General features: G+C 47.1%; 8 protein-coding genes across 8 annotated transcripts; 5 read left to right on the top strand and 3 right to left on the bottom strand.

Annotated features, from left to right (window-relative positions):
* Window positions 1-5,032: 5,032 nt before the first annotated feature.
* On the top strand, window positions 5,033-6,067 carry N7462_006542 (class III chitinase; the record flags this gene model as incomplete). The annotated part of the gene is made up of 2 exons (XM_057078260.1): window positions 5,033-5,133; window positions 5,182-6,067. The coding sequence occupies 2 exons, from the start codon at window positions 5,033-5,035 to the stop codon at window positions 6,065-6,067; spliced, it is 987 nt and encodes a 328-aa protein (XP_056933840.1).
* Window positions 6,068-8,623: 2,556 nt separating this feature from the next.
* On the top strand, window positions 8,624-10,446 carry N7462_006541 (uncharacterized protein; the record flags this gene model as incomplete). Its single annotated transcript, XM_057078259.1, has 8 exons — window positions 8,624-8,699; window positions 8,755-8,823; window positions 8,881-9,184; window positions 9,236-9,489; window positions 9,545-9,682; window positions 9,757-10,014; window positions 10,092-10,333; window positions 10,402-10,446. The coding sequence occupies 8 exons, from the start codon at window positions 8,624-8,626 to the stop codon at window positions 10,444-10,446; spliced, it is 1,386 nt and encodes a 461-aa protein (XP_056933839.1).
* Window positions 10,447-12,106: 1,660 nt separating this feature from the next.
* Window positions 12,107-13,560, top strand: egl2 (putative endoglucanase; the record flags this gene model as incomplete). Its single annotated transcript, XM_057078258.1, has 5 exons — window positions 12,107-12,194; window positions 12,245-12,456; window positions 12,504-12,568; window positions 12,623-12,720; window positions 12,773-13,560. The coding sequence occupies 5 exons, from the start codon at window positions 12,107-12,109 to the stop codon at window positions 13,558-13,560; spliced, it is 1,251 nt and encodes a 416-aa protein (XP_056933838.1).
* Window positions 13,561-14,395: 835 nt separating this feature from the next.
* Window positions 14,396-14,644, top strand: N7462_006539 (uncharacterized protein; the record flags this gene model as incomplete). The annotated part of the gene is made up of 1 exon (XM_057078257.1): window positions 14,396-14,644. The coding sequence occupies one exon, from the start codon at window positions 14,396-14,398 to the stop codon at window positions 14,642-14,644; it is 249 nt and encodes an 82-aa protein (XP_056933837.1).
* A 588-nt stretch (window positions 14,645-15,232) lies between these two features.
* N7462_006538 (Helicase C-terminal) lies at window positions 15,233-15,786 on the top strand (the record flags this gene model as incomplete). The annotated part of the gene is made up of 2 exons (XM_057078256.1): window positions 15,233-15,502; window positions 15,568-15,786. The coding sequence occupies 2 exons, from the start codon at window positions 15,233-15,235 to the stop codon at window positions 15,784-15,786; spliced, it is 489 nt and encodes a 162-aa protein (XP_056933836.1).
* A 391-nt stretch (window positions 15,787-16,177) lies between these two features.
* N7462_006537 (uncharacterized protein) lies at window positions 16,178-17,331 on the bottom strand (the record flags this gene model as incomplete). The annotated part of the gene is made up of 2 exons (XM_057078255.1): window positions 16,178-16,610; window positions 16,697-17,331. The coding sequence occupies 2 exons, from the start codon at window positions 17,329-17,331 to the stop codon at window positions 16,178-16,180; spliced, it is 1,068 nt and encodes a 355-aa protein (XP_056933835.1).
* Window positions 17,332-18,770: 1,439 nt separating this feature from the next.
* N7462_006536 (uncharacterized protein) lies at window positions 18,771-19,498 on the bottom strand (the record flags this gene model as incomplete). The annotated part of the gene is made up of 2 exons (XM_057078254.1): window positions 18,771-19,044; window positions 19,146-19,498. The coding sequence occupies 2 exons, from the start codon at window positions 19,496-19,498 to the stop codon at window positions 18,771-18,773; spliced, it is 627 nt and encodes a 208-aa protein (XP_056933834.1).
* Window positions 19,499-20,070: 572 nt separating this feature from the next.
* On the bottom strand, window positions 20,071-22,578 carry N7462_006535 (Zn(II)2Cys6 transcription factor; the record flags this gene model as incomplete). The annotated part of the gene is made up of 4 exons (XM_057078253.1): window positions 20,071-21,408; window positions 21,503-22,208; window positions 22,301-22,432; window positions 22,496-22,578. 4 exons carry the CDS (start codon window positions 22,576-22,578, stop codon window positions 20,071-20,073), a joined length of 2,259 nt encoding a protein of 752 aa, XP_056933833.1.
* Window positions 22,579-23,277: the final 699 nt, after the last annotated feature.

Raw genomic sequence — 23,277 nt, 5'->3', positions numbered from 1 at the left:
ACCACCAGCGCAGCTGATTATTAATAATTCAATTTCATCCTAAACCCTTTGCGATGCTTTTTATTCAGATGAAAGATTCACTCGGCGCTTATTAAATCAAAACTATGAAAATAGTGTTCGTATCTCCGCCACCACATAAAAAAGAATGCGCTGGGAGGGAATCGAACCCCCCCCTGCTCTTAACATCACATGGAAGAGAGCAATCCTAACCACTAGACCACCAGCGCTGTCTTATGTGGAGACATTAACATCTTTAGCCTATATACCATCACCTAGAATCTCAAATGACATCTCAAGTCCAAGTCATCGATCGTCACGCCTAACCAGCAGAATAATATTGTTCACAGCCTGCTTACGTCAGTAGTTTAGCTTATCATGACCTCTTCTGAGGGAATAAGAACATCATCCTTACACATAACACCTTCGCTTGCACCGCAGCCCCTAGAATATATAAAATAACTACAAGATAAGTGAGAGATAACCTACTGCACAACCCGTCAATCTGGGACAGATACATGAACCTTCTACCGATACTTTCTCCTCCCTGACCAAATCCTTGTCGATTTTCTACATGATCGCTCGATTGCTTCGAATATCATTGAAGCTCGCACATAATACGTTCTCTCCAGAGTGAGTACACCAGAATAATTAGTCCTATTCCCGACTACTAAGGACATCGAAGTTGTTGGCGTCGAAGGTGACGATAAATGCGCCCTGGTCTGCTATTACCTGGCTTTCCAACCTTCAATCCCGTCAAGCCTACCATCTCAATACGTAGCAAGCCATTTTACCTTTTGATAATCTAACTGACACAAGAAAGTGAGAAAATAAACGGATCTTCAAGAATCCAAACTTAATTCGCCCATTCCACTACCGTTTTTGAAGCAGGTAGCCTGTGCGTATCTTTTACCGCGTTCGCTTATTTCAATGGGATATTGAAGCCGTCCAAAGAAACATATCCATATGGCTTGACATAATAAGCTTCATTTCTCCAATGGGCATTTCAGGCAGTTATACCCGGACTTTGAGCAGGTCGAACATCGAGAAGGGACAAGGAATTTTGTCACCTGAGGATTCGGACAAGTTCGAATATCATAAAGAATTGGTAATCTTTCGCTATTTTAATATAAGGTATCGTCGTTTTGAAGTAGTCTTGAATCCCGAAGGAATCTTATTTTTTAATAAACATTTAGCAAGTCGGACCTAGCAAAGGATTCGATAAACTATTAACCTAGATAGATAACTAGGTAAGCAAGTGCAATCGCCGTCAACACAATTATACGCTCTATTCTGGGGGCATTCCTACCATTAACTTCTCCCTTACTATATGGCCACCTGGAATATGGATGGGGGAACAGTTTCCTTGGCCTTATAGTACTAGCTATCTCCTGCTTGGAATACTTTTTTGTCCGGTATGGGGAATGGCTTCGCACACACCCTGAATTTCAGGTCTCCTGCCAGTGATTCATGATCTATGGCCATCGGATTTAGTATATATGTTATAAAACTTGAACAGCTTGAATGTTTCTTGTCAAATAATGTGCCCTCGTTGATGCAAAATACAGATAGAATTCACCGAAATAACGTCAGCGACGAACTTGAAGAGAAAGCAAGGCTATGATTGCTGCGCTTACTTCCCATTCAAGACCGGGTTAAATTCTGATGCATACTGTTAATCTTAGTCTTCAACTTTGGAGATATTTCAGATGCTTTAAATACCCACGAGCTTTTTCAGGTAATCCCGAATGAACTCGACGCAGACACACCTCACTTACCCATATTCAAGATAGTATTCTAATTGAGAAGGATTTCAGTGAGCAGACAGCAAATTTGTAGATAGGTTATTCTCCTAAAGACGCTCTTCTCTTGAGCTCCACCGACATATTTTCTTTTTTTATTTTCTAGGTTCCATACTATAGAATGTTGAAAAATCATCCTTCTCAGAAACAGCTGCACTTCTGTCTTATAAAATTTGTATAGGAGAAACCTATATCAAGGGCTAAAATGACGAGGTAGTTTGAGGTACCTTGAGCTACATGACAAAATTTGAATACTGATAGTATCGATATTCAATGACAGACCAATTCTTACCTTGAATACTCTATTTCAACGCATGAATAGCACAACGTGAAAATAGCCACCGATCTACCGACACCCATATTGCGGATCTAGTTCATTGAATATTTCAACTGAAGGGGCTTCTTGAAGCCTATGCGAACCTGCTGCGTAGTGGACTACATCAACTTTAATTGAGATCAAGATAAGATGCCCTCTTTCGCAAGACTCCTTGATAGTACCATGTCTATATTCAAATCCTGTATGATCCTGTAAAGATGGGATCAAATGGGACGTGATTTTAATTTAATGTCTAACTCTGTGAACTACCTAGAAGGATTTTTGAATATATTCTGCCTTGCTAAATAGCGTATTATAGGGCTAGATTCCGAGTATGCCTGGGGTACTCTACAAAAATAATAAGCGAACGGGTATTCCCCTAAGCCGGAGACGCATATTGGAATATATAGGGCATCGCTGTATTGAGTAGCTTCTCATTCTCGACAGAATTTTGTTACATTCTTCCGTTCCTTCCCGCTTATTCGTCTTTATCAAATTCTTCGTGAAATCCGAGGAAACGGAAACTCACCACAAGCTAGCACAATACCTCCGGGGAGGTGTTCTCGAAAACAATAGAAACATCGCACACCGATATACTTACGCGATAGCATTACAATGCTCAAGCTCCAAAGGTCACGGTGTAACTTCACTAGTAGCTAGTAGTCACTTTATCTGCCTTGGTTTCTAATTGGCCAATGGTCATTTTCATTGTGAAGCATCAGTAAAGCAATACTACATCCGTTTTCTCTTGAATTTCTGGCCCATGCGCGTTTTTATCGTTTCATGGCCACAGTTTGCGCATCACGCGCCATATTTCATTCACCTTGACCCCTCTCAATGAAAATTAAGATTCCCACTCACCTGATGTGTATAGACCTGCTGGTGTAGCTTGCAAAACGAAATCTGCTATTCTCTGTTGGTTGCTTGGGCAAAATATAAGATTGTCAGCTGCTGAATATGGCTCAAATCACAGAGCGAGGGCCATTTGTTCATTGAATATGAAAGATCGAAAGAGATGCGTAGCAAATACTAGTGATGTACTTCTACGCGGGCCTTATCCCAGAGAACGGCCGTAGAATAAGAAAGCCGAACTCAGTCTGAAGGACAGCAGACACACCATGAACCATTCTTTCAGGCATGGTCGTGTACTTCTGAAGTCCCAGAGCAGAGATAATCTCGATCGCATCTTCTCAGAAATGACAGTACTACTGTATATGTCAGGATACTCCCCCTGAAAAACCTCCTCTGTAATGTGACGGCGGAAGGGGTGACCCCCTACAATGTAGTATCGCGACAGACCGAGAATACTCAAAAGACGACATTTATCTAGCAACCCAGCAACATTAATTCAAGAGCGAAGAACATTGAAATTGTCAGGGTTGCATTCTTCTAATACTGCGGGGTCACTTGAGCTAAATCGATTATCCTAGATAGGACTAGCTGGAGTTAATGCCTAAGCGCTAGTCTCTGCCGAGGATAGATTTCATACAGGCCAGATACCTTATCGGCCTGTTTCATCAAGCCCTCAGCCAACCAGCTACAATAGCGACCTCCAGGGAAATGAAATTCCATGCTAATAGAATTTCTGCATGCTATGCTTCTCCAATTTTCCATGCATGCTCTCGTCACATTTGCGGGCGCTTGTGTATCAGCCACAGGAACAGAAAAGGGTCGCAACCTGAGGTGCTCTTTGGAGAAAGAGAAAAGCCGAAAAAGGAGAATTGATGCTTCAGTAGCATCATCTAGAAACTCAATAGCGCAAAGAATGCCCGAAAATGGGACTCAGGGAGACAGGAGGGAGCTTGGAGATATAGTTAATTACTGACGGAAACAGTACTGGAAGAGGATAATGTGGAAAGGGGAGCCGAAAAGAGAAGAGTAGGCCTTGTTTCTGACTTCCGCCTCCAGCCAACTTCCCGCATTTATCAGCCATGATCCACTTTCTGGAATGCTAGGAATGCATATATCCCCTCGTAACTAAATATTCAACCTGAAAATTCACATGGCAAATTTGGCCATTATTCATTAGTGCAAATTTGGATATTGCAAATCTTTCGAGCGTTGCACTTCGATGTTAATGTGGCGTAATTTTCAGCCAACTACAGAACTTCTTCCAAAGTTGAGAAAGATCCAAATAATTTATTCGTTATTTTTGGGGGATTTTGAATGTTACTCTATTCGTAAGAAAAGGTGCAGTATGAGCTGCGACAAGAGTACTGTGGCGGCCCGTAGATTCAAAAGGTCTTCTGCATGGGACTAGATCCCGATAGCATCACACATTACTACCACGTGGGTCTTGTAGGGTCTACACTACTTGACCTACGCCCCCTGGTAGCCAATCTGCTGAAATGTCACCTTAGATACTGGCACCACAAGGTTGGTGACTATATAATATTCTTGACCGACCACCAAAAATCACAAAACGAACATCAGAAGTAGCGGTACCGAAGATCTCTATCACATTCCTTCAATTCTATATCTTGCGCAACTTATTGCCGTTCAATATATCTCTATCAATAATGGCTTTCTCATTTACAACTTTGAGCTCAGCATTGGCTCTGGCTCCATTTGTTTACGCTGGATTTAATCCCACCTCTTCTTCAAATATTGCGGTATATTGGGGTAAATAACAGCATTCCACACCCGAGCTTGCACAATGAACTTTGGTGCTGATATATTCGGCAATTAGGACAAAACTCGTATAATCAGGGCAGCGGGTCGTTTGCCCAAAAGAATCTCGCTTATTATTGCTCCAGTATGGCTCAGAAAACACCCTGGTATATTTTATCAGACGAGAACAGCGACTGACCCGAGAAATTTTGTTTGGCTTCAGATACCGAAATTGATGTGAGGGTTATCCATACGTTAATATACGATGTTAAAACTGATGGATTGCTAGATTATTCCTCTTGCATTCATGAACGGAATTACCCCTCCCATAACGAACTTTGCCAATGCTGGAGATAATTGTACTGCATTTGCCGACAATTCCAACCTCCTGAATTGCCCTCAGATTGCGTAGGTCAATCCGATTAGCCACTGTAAAACTTGCTGACTCCCGCATAGGAACGATATTGTGACTTGTCAGAAAACCTACGGAAAGACAATTATCCTGTCACTTGGAGGCGCTACGTATACCCAGGGAGGATGGTCCTCCGCGGCTGCTGCTCAAAGTGCGGCACAGACAGTGTGGGAGATGTTCGGCCCTGTGACTAGTGCTAATGTCGATCGTCCATTTGGAGATGCCGTCGTCGATGGCTTTGATTTTGATTTCGAATCAACCGTCAGCAATTTACCCGCCTTTGGCGCTGAGCTTCGCCAGTTAATGAATGCTGCTGCTGATAAAAAGTATTATCTGTCTGCGGCACCGCAATGTGTCTTCCCAGATGCAGCAGATGGCACAACACTTGACGCTGTTGCGTTTGATTTTGTAATGGTGCAATTCTATAACAACTGGTGCGAAACGTCGAACTTTGTAGTAGGAGCTACTACACAGAATGCCTTCAACTTTGATGTGTGGGATACTTGGGCCAAGAGCAGCCCAAACCCTGACGTGAAGGTCTTCTTAGGTATTCCAGCTAACACTGGCGCTGCCGGTGCTGGCTATACTAGCGGATCACAGCTCCTGGCTGCTATCACTTACTCTAGGCAGTATAGCAGCTTTGGTGGTGTAATGATGTGGGATATGTCGCAGCTCTATGCCAATAGTGGTTTCCTTGACCAGGTTGTCACCGACCTCAGCGCGCCAATCTCTGTCACTACAACAGCTACAACACTGGTCACAACGACGTCTACAAAGACATCGAGCTCCAGCTCCAGCTCTACTACCACAGGTGGTAGCCTCGTTGCACAGTGGGGCCAATGTGGTGGTGAGGGATATACAGGCCCTACTCAGTGCCAGTCACCATATACATGTGTCTATGGTGGAGCATATTGGTCTTCTTGCCAGTGAAGAGAATCTCGGCTGGGCGTACAGCTTGCGTCATTGCTAAGCACAACTCGTCCTAAAGAAAGTTGGTACCTGAGGGCTTGTAAATATGCTTGTAAATAAGAAAAAATAAGTGCAAATCTATACGCCATGTTCATCTTAAAGGTAATATTCTTCCCCAGTCTACTTTTTCCTAGTAGTTAGATTATCGACCTAGGGCATCTACTCAGCCATCCTCTTATAGTATTTAACTCTATTGTTATAGTATACCAAAACTTTAACTTCTTTAGATCAACAAATTTTATCTCTTTATCAGTTTTAAAAATCAGTGTAAAGGTACTAATTGTCAGTGTAGTATAATGTCGCTTACGCAAGGAATTAAAGACATTTCAGGAGAGAAAATACAGTAGCCTCTTATATTTTCAGCTAACTAAATCTCAAGGAGATTGAATATAGGTTTGAGCTCCTTGAAAATATGTATATAGGATTTACTGACGAATATTTACGAGAAATTGCTAGATGAAGAGAGGAAGAAGCAGCTCATGAATATCGGATCACATTTCTCCGAGCTGGACACTTACAGTCCGCTACTCTATAGTACTTCTTACCTTTTCTTTTCTTATATTAGGTCTTTCCTTGGCAATAACAAATTTCATGTTTTGGAAATCAAGATAAACTTTATTGTCTATTAATCTTCTTAGTATACTCTTATTGTAATTTATATTCTCCTCTAAGATTCAGAAAATACTGCAATAATTTCTACCTAGTGCAGTGGGGAATGGCCGAGGAAGGGCGATCTCTGACTGGGGGATATCTTTCCTAGTACACAGTGTTTACAGGATATAGCTTCGCATCTCCGATAGGGAGAGAATCAGCTTTCACACTCTCTTCGCTTCATCTGCTTCTGCTTTCCCTTTTGGGAGGCTTCCTCTATCGTGGTGTGTGGTGGTTTGTTGGTCTGTTCGCCGACCTAACTCATCCTGCCTGCATCCTCAGGCTTGCCGTAGAGCACCCTGATTTACTACATAAGAAAGTCATCAAAGTATCTTTTTCATACGTCGATGATAACTACTGAAGATAGTAAGCCAGGCCGCTCGTAGGCAAGTCCGGCAAGCAGACTGAATTCGTATAATCAATAAACCAACAACCAAACCACCACACACCCCGCTGAAGGATGGCCTTTCAAAAAAGAGACAGAGACTGTCTGATGGAAAGAAAATTATGTAGAAATACTATGTTTATCTGAGATATGAAGCTATACTGGTAATGACACTGTTTTTAAAAACATCAGCCAATCAGGTGCAGTCTATGGTAGGCTATTTTCCCACTAAATAACCTACAGTATTCTGAGCGGGTCTGCTCATCCCTTTCGCAGTGAGCCTGATCAATTGGCTGACATTGTTGCCTGTTGGACCCTGGCGGCGTGATTACTGGGAAATGATTGGTTCTCGGCAGTCCGTCTAAAATTGCGACATGTGGCCCGTAATAATTTAGCTGCCGGCTACGTCTCCGTGCCATTAATTGTATTCTTCATCATTCTTTTCGAGAGGCGCCTTATCATTGTGGCACCTGCAGAAATGCATCGGCCAGTCAGTGCGATGCCCCATTTTGTATGCCCTGCCGTTGTTGCATATTAGCAAAGGTGGTTTTCTTTGCAAAAACCCCAAATTATATAGTTCTTTCCGCTTTCTTTTCCGGGGAGAGCTATGTTCGGACTTTTGCATGCGTCCCTAACCTATAGCCTCTTGTTCAGGTAGCTTCTTCAATTAGCAACTACCAATCGCCCAAATCCTGCTAGCCTGTACGCCGAGCCAATGACTTTTTTGCAGTAACATTATATATTATTAATAATATTAACAACGTTGCCCCGCAGAACTAATACCCGGCTTATTAGGCTATATAGCCCTTCAATCCCGCGTTTCCCAAAGATAATCTGACCCTGCATGCGTGTGAAGAACGACAGGTTCCTCATGTCTGCCCTGCGCGCTTACCGCTTTCAATCTCCCCGTGATGTATAAGGGCTACCAACTCGATGATCCTGGGGATAGATGCAATTTTCGAGCTACGTGAGCAAAGATGATGGATTTCTTGAAAACTAATTATTACTAGGCTTAAGAGCAAGTGATTTTTGAATCAAACTCAATTCTACTTTGCGTAACGGACCAGATTCCGTGCAGGATCACGTGGATGTGACACGTGCCAATTATCATGTTTCATTTCCTGGTCCTACTGCAATTTGTTTTCGTTTCCTTAAGCTCGGGGTAGATTATATTTGGCCTAGTCAAATAAAATCAAGTTTGACTTTAGCACTCATGATTTGACGTAGTAATGCATCTTGCCTTCAAGCCAAGGTAACCTGGAATAAGTTAGCCTGTGGTCTCTCCACGTTCCGCGTCATTTTGAGATATTGTTCCGTGGCTATTGCAGCATTGGTGTTCAGCATCATCGGAAAAGCGGATTGTAGTTTCCGTCGCATTAAGGTCACATAGGTATATATTAGATTGACAATTTCCAATGACTTACCTGATTCTGGATTTCAGAACTATCGAAACTATCAGCAAAACGAAAACGTCAGTAACCATGCTACGTACATCAGGATTAGTGCTTTTTCTCCTTTCTCAAATTTCCTATGCCGAGCAATCTCTCTGGGGCCAATGTAAGAATGTTTAGTCTTTGATCTATCAGAATTTTAGGGTTAATGGTTTCTTTAGGCGGCGGTAGTGGATGGACAGGATCAACAGTGTGCACAGCATCGGCAACTTGCAGCACCTTGAACCCCTGTACGTTTTTAGTTCCCCCTCTTTCCTCTCCAATAACAACACTAATCACTTGAAAAGACTACGCACAATGTCTCTCCGCAACTGCGACAACAAGCACAAGCACGACAACCAAGGCTACAACGTTGACTACCGCTACGAGCACGACAACCAAGGCTACAACGAGCACCACTACAAAATCATCAACCGGAACTACCACTACAGCCCCTGCTACTACGAACAGTGGAAATCCCTTTAGCGGCTATCAGCTCTATGCAAACCCTTACTACTCCTCCGAGGTTTTCACATCGGCAATTCCGTCCCTGACAAGCTCTCTCGCGGCAAAGGCTAGCAAGGTTGCTGAAGTTCCATCTTTTGTTTGGCTGTAGGTCTGATTGCAAATCCTAAGATGCGCCTTTACCTAACTCTTCAATAGTGACACTGCTGCCAAGGTTCCGACTATGGGCACATATCTTGCCGACATCCAGTCAAAGAATGCGGCCGGTGCCAGCCCACCTATTGCGGGGATCTTTGTGGTTTATGACTTGCCAGACCGTGACTGCGCCGCTCTTGCCAGTAACGGCGAATATTCAATTGCCAATAATGGATTAGCGAACTACAAAGCATACATTGACTTAATCAGGGCTCAGATTGTCAAATATTCTGATGTGCAAACTATTTTGGTCATTGGTTGGAATCCTATGCCTTTACAAACAAATAAATTCGCTCTGCTAACTCTCACTAGAGCCGGATAGCCTCGCCAATCTCGTTACCAATCTAAATGTGGCTAAATGCGCCAATGCTCAGGCTGCTTATCTAGAGGGCATCAACTATGCGTTGATCCAGCTCAACTTGCCAAACGTGGCTATGTATCTTGACGCCGGTATGATTCCTTCCATGGACTTTCTTTATTTGTCTTTTTCGTCCAGAAGGCATTATCTGATTTCTTATTCTCAGGACATGCCGGCTGGCTGGGCTGGTCAGCTAATCTTCAACCGGCCGCCACGCTCTTTGCCAATGTATACAAGAACGCGTCATCCCCCGCTGCTGTGCGCGGATTAGCCACTAACGTTGCCAACTATAATGCCTGGACAATTAGCAGTTGTCCATCCTACACATCGGGAAACACTAACTGTGACGAAAAGCTCTATGTCAATGCCATCGCCCCTCTACTTTCTGCTGCGGGCTTTTCCGCCCATTTCATCACCGATACTTGTAAGTAGAATCCTCAGATCTTGAGAGCTTTTGTGATACCTCTAGTGTTATAACTTGGAATCTCTAACCATGAATAGCACGTAATGGTGTTCAGCCAACCAAGCAAAATGCCTGGGGTGACTGGTGCAACGTTATTGGTACTGGCTTTGGGGTTCGCCCTACTACAGATACTGGGGATACTCTTGAAGATGCATTTGTTTGGGTCAAGCCCGGCGGAGAATGCGACGGTACATCAGACACCACATCTTCACGATATGATGCACACTGCGGATATAGTGATGCTTTACAGCCTGCCCCAGAAGCAGGAACATGGTTCGAAGTGAGTTTTAACCCGTGCTATGTAAATTTGATTATCATCATAACTGTGCCCTTGCTGATACTTTACAGGCCTATTTCGAGCAGCTGCTTGTGAATGCCAATCCTTCTTTTTAAGGAAGTCAATAAAGTTGAGAACAGTCTCTTGGTTGAGTAAATCTCTAGATACAAGCTTTGGCATCGAATTATTAGTGAATGAAGCCTCTATTTAGTATGAATCAAATTTGAATTTTCTTTTCCTACCGAATACAGTGCAGGGCAACCAATAAGTGAATCACGAAGAGATTCAGCTCAGAAATTTGCATTTTTCTATTTTCTAATAAATGACGTATAATGATGAGGGGTGAAAGTTAACATTCTTTTATCACTTCATTGGCACAATTCGGATTCAATATAATCCTGAATTGTTATCAGCGTAAGTTGTTCTGTAACCAGATGAGGAAATGGATTTACTCGGGAACTAAATCTTTGTATAATTCTATGTGTTTTTAAGGCTTGTTATATCTCTTAAGACATTTTCATAGACTGGGAGCAGTCGAATTCCTAGGGAGGAAATATACATTGGCCGTCTGCCACCTCGGCAAGCACCCTGATTGGTACAGCGGGTCTTATATATGATCATTATGGGCATAATCTCTATACACCAGATAGCTAGAATGACAACCCTGTTCATGTCTAGAGAAGAAGGAAGAGCGAAAACGAGGCTGTTGTTTGAAGGTGTCGACTTGCGCGTTTGATTCACAAGGTCTATTGTTCTGGACTAACCAATCAGGATGTGCCCAATTGGTCTATTCTCCACTCCTGTTGGTAGTTATGTCCGTCACATTTCTGCAACATGCAGGGTGACGCCACGCGGAGGGCGCTCCGACTACGCAAGCCATTGCGCACCCTTTCTTCTGCATTTTGTTACCGAGCATTGCCAGCGTCACACCTTGGCGAGACGCTAATTTTAAGGGTGGAAATTGTTTTGCGGGGCTGCAGAATGATGCTCCCAGTATCGTCAGGCCGCATCTCAAATGCCAGCAATAATATCCACATCTCAGTGGTTGCGATAGTACTCGACAACCAAGCTCTTTTACCGCAAAGAATCTAGCAGGCTCTACCAGCAAAATCATTCAGGCCCCTCCAGTCTGAGTAGTCTTGTCCAATAAAGATGCCAGTCACTCTCGGTTCTCACCCATGAATCAGGGGTTGGTGGGGTGGCATGGAAGCCCCGCAAATCTTTTAGTAGACCAAGAACATCTGTTTGTCTGGAAAAATTCGATATGAAGCTTTCCACTAGAGCATAATTGCCCGTTTTGGTCCGGAAACTACTCCATATTATCCATCCCCGACATTTGATCTTACTTTCTCAGGCGCTAGTAACACTTTATGTGCTTTCCTGCTCATCTCCGATGTCTATGCCTTAGACCTGATTCCCTACACTATGCTCAATGCCGTGTCCAATTTAGCACTTGTCAATCTTCACAGCCTATCCTGTCATCGTATTAGTGATTTGTTTCCAGAGGCTTTTTCACAAGGGGTCAGTCACGCATGGTGGGCCGTCCGAGAAATTCTTTCCCGAATATGATGCCCTGCAGTACTGCCAACATTGAAGGACTTTCTGCAGGGGAAAAGGGACGATACGGCTGCATGACCGCGGAGGAAAGGGGCATTGTCGACAGTCCGAAGACAGAAGACTTGGGCTTGTACTTTCGTATAAATTGCTTTGGAACCACCCCATTCAAGGAACCCAAGAATTCCACGCTGTCATAACTCCAAGTACAAGATTAAAACCATGAGATACACTCTCCTGCTCGCAGCCAGCGCTGCGCTGGCTCTTGCAGTGCCTCAAGGCCATTCCAAGCGGGCGTCGTCCTTTGTTTGTATGTTCAGAACCCACGAAGACCGAGCCAAATTTAACCATTCTCCGTAGGGTTTGGCACAAGTGAGTCCTGTGCGGAGTTTGGCAATCAGAATATTCCGGGTGTATTAGGCACCGACTATACTTGGCCGGATACTTCGACCATAAAAACGCTATACGATGGGGGCATGAACATCTTTCGAGTGCCGTTCATGATGGAGCGGTTGGTTCCCGGTACATTGACATCAAGTCCGGATGCAACTTATCTGCAGAGTCTGAAGAGTGTACGTTGTCCTTATCCAGAATATGACCTGTGCTTATCAATCTCCAGACGGTGGAGTACATTACGTCTATTGGCGCGTATGCTATTGTTGACCCACATAACTTTGGGCGATAGTCAGTTGATGTTCCCCCGCCTCTCAATTGGAAATCCACTCACAGGTCAATTAGCTATGGCAACATCATCACCTCAACAAGTGACTTCGCTGCATTTTGGACGACCGTGGCAACACAGTTTGCATCGAATGACAAGGTCATCTTCGACACGAGTAAGCGTCAATATTCTACTGTCTCTTTTCTTTTTCTTACCGGCATCCACAGACAACGAATTCAACTCGGAGGACCAAACTCTGGTTCTGAACCTCAACCAAGCAGCCATTAACGCCATTCGGGCTGCTGGAGCTACTTCGCAGTATATTTTCGTCGAAGGAAATTCGTGGAGTGGTGCCTGGACGTGGACTTCCGTCAATACTAATTTAGTCAGTTTAACGGATCCCCAGAACAAAATTGTCTACGAGATGCACCAGTATCTCGACTCGGATGGGTCTGGTACATCCGAAACCTGCGTAAGCTCCACAATTGGCCAGGAGCGTGTACAATCGGCAACAGAGTGGCTACAAAGCAATGGCAAACTTGGCTTCCTGGGCGAATTCGCCGGTGGTGCTAACTCGGTATGCCAGAGCGCTGTGACTGGAATGCTGGACTACATGGAAGAGAACAGTGACGTCTGGCTTGGAGCGTCCTGGTGGGCCGCAGGGCCATGGTGGAGTACTTATATTTATTCGATGGAGCCGCCTTCAGGGACTGCTTATACTTACTACTTTGATATCTTGTCTGCATATTTCCCTTCCAGCTCAGGAGGATCAGGCAGTTCTACAAGCACATCAAGCACATCCACTACCACACGGTCTACATCGACAACTACCAGCACAACTACTTCTAAAACAACCACAACTACCACTAAAACCACCACCAGCACAGGATCTACTGCTACTGCAACGGCAGCCCACTGGGGGCAGTGCGGCGGCATCGGCTGGACGGGAGCGACGACGTGTGCCAGCGGGTATACCTGCCAGGTGCAGAATGCGTACTACTCGCAGTGTCTGTAAGCCAGAAAGATCAGAAACATAACATGGGCCATCCTTTGTCCATCACTACTCGCTTCATCCATGAATGCCTAAGTCTACGTCATATATACAATGTTGGATAAGCGTATAGTGAACTAGAACTTTGATAAGTGTTTTCTCTGTCAATATATCAAGAAGCACATATTCAGTCTACTCTTCCACGATTTTTCTCCAGAGAGCACCAGTATACATATCTCTAGCACTTCTGAGCCTTGCCCGAGACGTTTCCTCAGTCTCTAACACGGACTGTGCATAAATGAGTCAAGCCATGCGTCCCTCATACGTGAAAGAATTGAAAAATAAAATCATTATTCTTCCATACAGCTGCATTGAAATGCATGGGAGCGTTTTAATATTTCTCTCGGGGCGGGAAGAGGGTCCGCAATAGTCTGCTAGTGAAGTCGTCTTGATTGATTAAATGTGATCAAAACAAAACTTAATCATAGCTTAGTCGAACACCCAATTTGTCAAGTATATGTTGGAGTCCTTGTACTTATTTTCGGGGCCCGATCTGTTGCCTTACCCTGAGCGTTCAGACCTCAACGGATTTCTCAGTATCTGAACGACTCGATACTGTCAAACCAGTCGAAGCTCACTATTACCGTAAGAATTTCTTCAATGTCTCACTATGCGGCTTTACAATGTGGAAATGTGAAGAACTCTTAGTTGAAGCACTAGTCAAATTGGAAACCAGGCGCTATATCTCTGCTTGTTCCTCCATGCCGCCAAGCACCGTGTCAAGACCATCTCCTCGCGCCAGCACCAGAGCGTAGCCTACCTCGCGCGCCGCGCCACCTAGTTCCTCACGGCGACCCCGATGTGGAACAAGCCCCTCGACTTCTGCGGCTACCTGTCCCTCCTGTGGCGCTCCGACCTGCAGCAGGACGAGAGCAATCCCGTCTACCCCCCGCCCGGCGTGGACGCGAGCGCCCTCGACGACGACCCCATCGCCCTGTACCGGGCCTGGTCCCAGCTGACGGTGCTCCCTGCCCAGAAGCCCTACCTCCTCCTGAGCCCGCGGAAGCTCGTGGCCCTCGGCCACTGTGGCCACCTCACTACCGCCTAGGGCTACTATGCCCTCCCTATCATCCTACACCTATGTTATTTACGCCGCGATATAGGCGAGCCGATACGCGGCCCCTAGGGCGCCGGGCTCCGTATTAGCGAGGACATCCCCCCCTGACCGTGTCAACCGTCGAGCTCCGGTTCACGCGCGAGGTCCAGCGCGAGTACGACGGCGTCTACTACGCCCTGCTCTCCACTCTCTATAAGGGCGGCGGGGGCAACGCCGGCGACCCCGATAGCGCGCCGACCCTTAACTAGGCGACCTTCCGCCGCCTCTGCCACCTAGCGTTCTACCCAAAGCTCGATATCTTCGTAGCGCGCTCCGTCCGCGCCGTCCTAGCCGCCGACGTCGGCCGCTTCGTCGCCGAGGGGGGCGATCGCGGCTTCAGCTCGTTCTAGTCCCGTAGCCACGTCGACCGCGCCGACCGCATCCCGACCACCCGTATCGCGCAGGCCTCGTACCTCGCGCACGAGTATCCGCGCCTTCGCTACCTGCTGCTCCTGTTTCACTAGGAGGGCGTCTAGAAGGCCACCGGCGCCCCTAGCCGGTTCCTCATCTTCTACTACTAGCCTATAACTATGCGTCGAGATGTTCCTCGACGCGCTATCCCTAGACTTCGTGTCGATCCGCGCGGGGATACCTAGCGAGATACGGACCGCCGCTATCAAGCAGTTCACGAAAGAGGTCTCCACTACCAATGTCCTCGTAACGACCTACAACTACGGCGCGACAGGTCTCAATATGCACGTGAACTATGGCCGGGTCGTGCTCATAGAGCCTACGCTGAACTTCAACTCCCTGTTTCAGACCATCGGTCGTATCCACCGGCTAGGGCAGACCGCTCCGCAGCGGGCCTGGGTCCTCTTCTAGGACCACACTATCCAGCGGTGGAATACAACAATACGACAAAGTTTCTACCCCAGGTAGCCGCCCAGTTCCACGACCCCCTCTCTGAGCGCATTGCCGCGCAGGCCGCGCACACCACGCAGACCCCGGCAGCCGCCCCACCGCAGCAGAGCACACAGACCCCGGCAGGCCCAGCGCAGCAACATACCGCGCAGGGCCCGGCAGCTTCTCCTGCGCAGCAGACTGGCGGCACTGGTGGTGATGGCACTGGTGGCACTTGTCGTGCGGATCTATGATCCAGGCTTCGACAGTTTTCTGTTACGGTCTATACTTGTCGACAACATAAATTATAATGTCTAATTCATATCTATGTTCCTATACTTTTGAGCTTAGCCGGAGCAATTTCCTCGAGTCATATAGGATTGTATTCTTGGGGACTTTTCAAAAGGCTTCGTATGGCTCTTTTTATATCATAAGCCGAGATTCTGCTCTTCGTCGTCGGAAGGATAGTTCTTTTCTCGGCACTAGTAACAGGTGCGAAATGGCTAGTTTTGAACTATGGGATATCATATTGTCAGGCTCAGGAGTATGTACTATATAAATCGGCAAAGATACCCTAAGGTAACCGAGAAAAACAAAAAGCCATAACATCATTATTCCGCCAGATTATTCACTGAATGGAGTCTATTATTCCTCGGTCTCAGTCTTGATCTCCTTCTCAGGCTCAGCCTCCTCAGGTTCGGCCTCCGGGGACCTGGTCACTTCCGAGTCAAGCGGCTTTCTAGCCCACACTCGTTTCGCTCGTTGATAGACATGCTGGCGCGGATTTACTAATTCCTTCCGAATCTGGGCGTTGTACACCTGTACCTCCTCCGTCGACCAGGGGGCCGGCTCGCCAAATTTGGTCATCAGGTACATCGTGTAACCCTCCATGCCGGTTAACCAGTGGTTGAGGTTAACCAGACCCAGGTCCTTTAGAGTCTTGTCCCGGGGCCATGGGCCAATCGGCCACTTGACACTCTTTTCATGAACGTCGATGAACCCAGCTTTCTCGATAGAGGCGCGCATGGTGTTGATTAGGTCCATGGGCTTGCCGGACTTGTTGGCGGCCGCGTCGAACCTAGACAGCTCGTTAGAATAGGGTTCAGGATCCCGATAGTGGGGTTCACCTCGACAATGCGCGAGGCGGGGGCGCGGGGCTCCTACCGTGGTCCAACATCAAAGAGGACATTGTCCGAGGCAACGCTACCATCGTCGCAATAGATCGTGGGATGAATCTCCATCTGTTCAATCCAACCGCCCGGCTCTAGACGGTCGTAGCACTGCTTCATCAGGCCCTCTGTTTCGGTGGGGGTGAACGCACTGGCCGCGATACGGATGTGGATCAAGTCGAATTTCTCACGCCAGGTCCACTCCTGAAGGACGTCGTCGACTTCCAGGATGCAGTTGGGGGGTAGCCAGGTGACGGGCGGGGGGAAAAGATCTACGCCGCGGACGATAGTCTCGGGAAACATATCGGCGACGTCGATGGCCCAGGAGCCCTTCCCGGTGCCGATATCGAGGACTCGCTTTGGGACGATTGGGGCGCGGAACAGGGGGTTTCTTTCGCCAACCTCCGCGATGAGTGCAGCCAGATGTGCGGCGTCATAGCTTTCTAGCTGCTGCTCATCAGCGGGGAAGCAGTATTCATCGGCCTTGAGGGCCTGGTATCGGCGGCCATTCTCGAAAATGCCGTTATATATCGACGATCCGATCGAGGTGGTCTCGGACATCCAGTCTTGGGAGTCATATTCGTCCTGTGCCAAATGCACATCCGGATCAATGGTGATGTCGCGGGCCATGATGCGAGCGGGAAATCGTGGGCTGACTTTCTCAGGGTCTTTATCTGGACGTTTGGACGTGTGGCGGGTCGCGGAGATTTGGAAACTGCAGAAAACACCCCTGTTGAGGATGGGGGTGAGCGCGCTATATCATAGCGCAGCCCACATAAAAGTCCGTTCTTTTGACTGGCGAATTGGTGTTCGAGACTGGAATTTCCGCTCGTGAGATGTAGCTAGCGGACTTCTGGGCTAGTTCGAGTCCCAAGCGTCTGGCCCGAAGTGTCAAGTGTGATGAGAAGTGGGGGCTTAGAGGATCCAGCGCCGTTGGACTGGTACTCTGTATGCCGGGGAGTCGGAAGACGAGAGAGGTCAAAGAACAGGGCGTCGACAACCAAAGCTGTCCCTCTTGAGTTCACTCGACACGAGACCGGAATCCGTCTGTGCTGGGAAAATCATCCGGGCCGCAACCCGTGACCGCGCAATTCGGAAATTACTTCCTCGATGGTGGGGCAATTGGACTCCATCAAGGTTCCCGAGCAAGTCGAGGCGAACGAGGCACGGACCCCGCGCTTGGTCAGAACTTGCATCTTGCATCGAACGATTCCAATTTACATATGCCGCTTGCGATCGGCAGTTCACGGGTTCCTTGTTGAGAACATGGTGGGCTGTCGGGTTGATGGAATTCCTGAAAAAGACGTCTATAAATAATACTGTGGGAAATGCCATCACAGATACTCCGAGGCTTGAGCGACCAGCCAAGGACTTGAATTTATGTATTTGCTTTTTCGGCATAGAAAGCAAAAGAATTGTTCAGGTGAAAGTATACATGTAGAGGCATAGCGTCGATCAGAGAGGATATGGATAAATGTACATGGAGGTCATTTGTTTGGGGACTACGTCCATCTACTTCCAATTATCGAAGGCAGATGGGTAGACGACATGTTCACTATTTGAAGGAGTATTTTCCCCTGCAGGTATGAAAAGGCTTGTGTAGATGTGCTCTTCAATGTTTCTAGAAATATGTAGGATTATGTGGCCCGAAACGCCGCGCGCCTTCTATGCATGAAGTGAGTGGTAAGGGATACACAGTCAAACTCTCTTCAACGATCGACTCCCGTATTTCGATTCCTGTATTTGGCAAAGATCTACGGAAATCTATTGGTAGAGACACACCAGACTACTTAGTGAAGATAGTGAAATCAATGAACGCAACTCCATGACAGCTGAAATTCGTCTAGGCCCCATAACGCCTACCGCCGACCTATGTAAAGCTCGACCAACTAGTCTAATAATTATGTGTCCGAGAGGGCTCTCGAAGCTGTCACCTCTATGCTCTCCGATATTTTGATATTGACGAACTTTTCGATGCTCTCGTATCAGTCTTGATCACACTATGGAGGCATGCGCATGCATATGTATCATGTCCTCCAACACAAGCCAGTCTCAAAACCAAAGCATTCTCATGCTATGCCGTCATTTCCGTCGACAACCACGTTCAATCTCTGCCGCAGACTAGAATTCTCTTCCCGAAGCCTATCAATCTCTTGTTGATATAGCCCGAGGGTGTCCTCACTGGCGGATTTCAACTCTTCGATGATTTGAAACACGCGCCAGAGACGCAGAACGACCACGAGCGAGCCCAGTTCCTCTTCAAAGCCTTGAAACGAGATTGAGATGACAAAGGCAACTAGAATCACCAGTGAATCGAAAATATGAAACCAGGTGGAAAAATACCTAAACCCGATTGTCAGCATGGTACGAAATGCAGGGAGACTCCGAGACGGGAGTGCGATAGAACCGCAAGCGTCACGAAATTCGCTAAAGAAGAAACCTACCCCGTTCCAAAGCTAAACGTTACCATAATCAATTCAACCATAAATAGGCATGAAATCACCAGCCCAGCGACACCGAGAGCTTCTTCCGCAATGCCCCAGCCATGGTCCACAAGGTACCCGTTCAACTTCAACTCGCAAACATGCAATTGAATGAGGAAAACAGAAAAGCTACAGCAGACATCGATAGTGACGAGCAGGAGGATGAGGTAATGGCCCCATCTCGAATTCAAGAAGTTGCCGACAACCCTGCGCCATCGAGCGACAAGGGTTTCTTCCTCGGGAAATGACAAAAGTGAGTGGTGAATCAATCCAGGGCTACGGTCTCCAAGTAAAGGATGCAAGATAGATGCCATAGTGGTCTCCGAAGGGAATCTTGCTTTCGGTGCGATGGCAGAGTTTACGAGAGGGAGAACGCGCGCGCGAGAGGGACGTCGCGGGGCCTCCCCCGCATTACGATGAGGGTACGCGGCTTTTTGTCAGACTTGGAGATAAGCTCTGAGCTCAAGGCCGGTCAAATGGGCCAGGACTAGACATTTTACGAGAAGGAGATGTTTGAAGATTTAAATTGACTCCTCAAGAACTTGCCCGATTCCGTCTCTAAATCAGAAAATTAATATCTCCCGTTTTATTCTCTCGTTGCATTGGATATCCCCTGGGGACCGTGCGCGTGAATATTATACATGAGTGCCGTAGTACCAAGTATTTTAGCGTGCAATCTTGCCTTGCAATTGACCAAACAAGAGAGCACTCAATCAGATTTGTGTTCCGTTGACATCAATCCTTTTGGCTCCATTGACAACAGATATCCTCGAAATCCAGGGCCTTGAGCTTTCAATTGAGTATGGAAGGCTACTGAGACAGACAGTATGAGGAATAGCCCCCATCAACAAGATGAGGCTAAAAAAGAGCTGCGTGCATTTTGACCTCAAAGAAGATCAGCCATTACCCGGGTTAGCGCCTCATTGTCTGCTTCGAACATATCAGCAGCGCTGGACGACAGTACGTCAGGCGGGACGGACAGGTTTGGATCGACGTCGCCAGCGAGAAAATCAGTACCCGCGGTCGAACCAAAGTAAAGATCACCAGCTACTTCAAAAAAGCTGCTCAAATTCTGGCAAATGTTTTCTTCAGGGTTCATAATTGCCCCAGGGGAAAACTGCCACGAAGTAGAGGGAACTTGAACCTCGTACGGTTGCGGTTGCTGAACAGGAATGCTAGAAGATTCCGGCGCGATCACTAATGAATGATGAGAGGATCCCGGGTTGATTTCCGATTCTAGATGGACAGGTCGACTTGGCGATGTCTTGCTCCGACGTTTTCTTTTTGCCTGTCGGTCCTGGTTTCCACCTGACTGGTCTTCCACGCCATTTTTATGTAGTTGGATTTGATTCAGGCTACGGATGATCTTCTGGAGCCGTCTTGACGTTGGCGCGCGAGTTGCAGAGCGACGTACCAGCTTGGTAGCTGTGTAAAACTCCTGTCTGCAGACATTACTGAAGCGGCTCGGTGCATGCAAAACGGCGAGGAGGAGCGCAGCCAATGCAGAAATTAGGAAGTAATTGAAGGGCTCCGGGCGTTGGAAGTAAATATCAGTGACCTGGCTAAAGTATTCCAGCATATGAATGGTCCGCTTCGCTGTTTCAACTGCGATGGAAGCTCCGGTGACATCTTCGTCGATTCGTTCTGCGCTGACCAAATTTTGTCGATAGACCAAGATACGTAATTGATTTCCCTGGAGGGCAAGCAGAACCTGGAGCATCATGATTCGGTCTGAGTGCCCCGAACGCTCCAGCTCGATGGCTGCCCCAGTCTGCCAGCTTGGGTCAAAGCGTAGTTCGCGGGGAATAGACCAGATCCATTGTTGCACTTGCGCATCGAGTTGGGCACACTTATCAGACGTGGCTAGTCGTGAGCGTTTCGGCCATTCCATGATCAATCCCCAGATCTTGGTGCTCAGTCGAGCATATGATATCATACAGGTCAAATAGGGAGAAGATTGGTCTGGTTCAGGGAGGTTCACGTCCATATCAGTGTCTTGAATTCCAAAGGGTAGTCCGCTGCCAAACGACCACTTTCGATCCAGCACATAAATGCACCAATAAAGTCGCACTGCCCATGTCCATGCCAATTCTCCTGGGAAGACGCCTCCTGTTCTTTGCCAGGTTTCTTGGCGGTGAAGACCTAGCTCCATACAAGCACTTGTCGCAATGCGAGTTAAACGCCACGATATAACTTCATCATCTCGGTAAGAATGAAATATTGACTAGGCGTTTGATTAGAAAATAGTAGCAGAATAGACTCAACTCTAAAGTAGAGAGCACAAGAGGAAAGAGAAAGAACAACACCAAGCGACTCACCAAGAGTGTCATAATCAAAATCTCTTTCATGTCCACCTCAGCAACCTTGAATCTACTCGCGAATATATCTTCGACGCTGTTCGCAAGTTGAGCTGCACATTCACTACGGCCATGAGACTCGGCCACCAATGCAATGGCTAGAATGATCTTCAACACCTGTATATCACGTGCGAAGAACCAGTCCTGATCTGAGGGTGTTTGGGTGGACAATTCCGATGACTCAATGAGTATCGAGGCATGCGAACGATAATACTCGTGCACGTACGCACGAACGCTTTCCAGATCCACACAGGGGTACATAACTCCCACATTGTCCTCGTAAACCTGCAACAGCCGCAGGGCATCCTGAAGCCCCAGATCGAATCTGTCTTCGGCGCAAGGTTTCTCTTTTCTTTTTGAGAGTGGGGATCTTGCTGATGCGACTGATTCAATGTCATCGCCCTCCTCTTCGTCATGGTCCACTATTTGTGATGGACGCTTCTGTGAGGCATGCAAACCAAACTCTGCGCTAGTTGGGCCAACATATTGTGGCGATTTTGGAGCATTCAAGATACGATCCAACTCCCATGCTGTTGAAGTCTTCGGCACATTCGCTCCCACAGGAGAACCAGAAGATTCGAATTCTCGGAGGCGGGCATGCATAGTCCGCATCTCCCGCCGGAGACTCTCCAATTGCCGATCAACGGCTTCAAATCGTATACCCACCCTACAATGATTTAGCTTGTTGGAATACCCATCGATCTCACTCCACAGGCTTGAATGGGGAGGGACAAAATTAAGACAAACCGGGGAACATACCTCGCATCTTTGAACTCAGTCTCTTCAATTGGCGTCCGATCCGTTGGATAAATACATCGGATCTCACCACGAGCACAGCGTGTACATACAGCACCCCCGCTACATTTGAGTTTGCGCCGCTTGCATTCAATACTAAGATTGTGAGAACAGCACATACAGATTATAATGCAACAGGAAGCCGGGGAGCGGACGTACCATGCAATCTGGGTGTATTTTGCCCTCTTTCTAGCCTTCTGGGACGAAAGTGGGGCAATTTCGCGGTCGGAAGACTCGGTCATATCTCAAAGATGAGACAAGGGAGTCGATAGGGTCATCAACGCGGCTGAAGGGAGGCTGGTCGCCGTATGGTGTCAAAGGATGACTGGGCGCGGAAGCGGAACGGTCGCCGAGGACTGGAGATCCAGTGAATCCGCCCCACGACTCGTTTGGTTCGTGCTGTTTTTGGCCGCAGGCACTATTGTCTCATCACGTGACTATCATGCATGAGGACCCGACTGAACTCTTCGTAGGCAGAACACGGCTCAGTAGGCGGCTTCTGCCAAGAATCTCATAAGTTTTGAAAGAGATGATATCCAAGTCGATAATATTCCTGATCGAAATGTTTCTTCCTTTCTACGGCATGGTTGCAATACTAATTTCTTATCAATTGACCTTCAACGAAGCTATCTAAACACCTAACAGAACAAGTCAGACCGGCCAGTATGAGACGAAGCTGGGGGATCCATGCATCCAACCAGAATCAATCTTGACAGGTTGACGACGAACCGAAACACCGCGATTTCTAGATCCTGGAGGGTCGGTCGGCCATAAGGCGGTGAAGAGTCGGAGTTGGTGGAGGCAGGTGCTAAACTGGGATGAGGAAGCTGGGTCCAAATCAAAATAATATTCGGGAATTGATTCTGATGTTGCGACTTGGTTCTTGATATGCACCAGCCTTCATATCATAACAGAGATACCATAGATCGAACAAGAAGTCC

This window comes from Penicillium macrosclerotiorum, assembly GCF_028827735.1.
Source record: "Penicillium macrosclerotiorum strain IBT 26536 chromosome Unknown utg000006l_segment0_segment0, whole genome shotgun sequence".
NCBI lineage: Eukaryota > Fungi > Ascomycota > Eurotiomycetes > Eurotiales > Aspergillaceae > Penicillium > Penicillium macrosclerotiorum.
The sequence above is the reverse complement of the archived record's forward strand: the minus strand, read 5'-3'. Positions and strand labels throughout refer to the sequence as shown.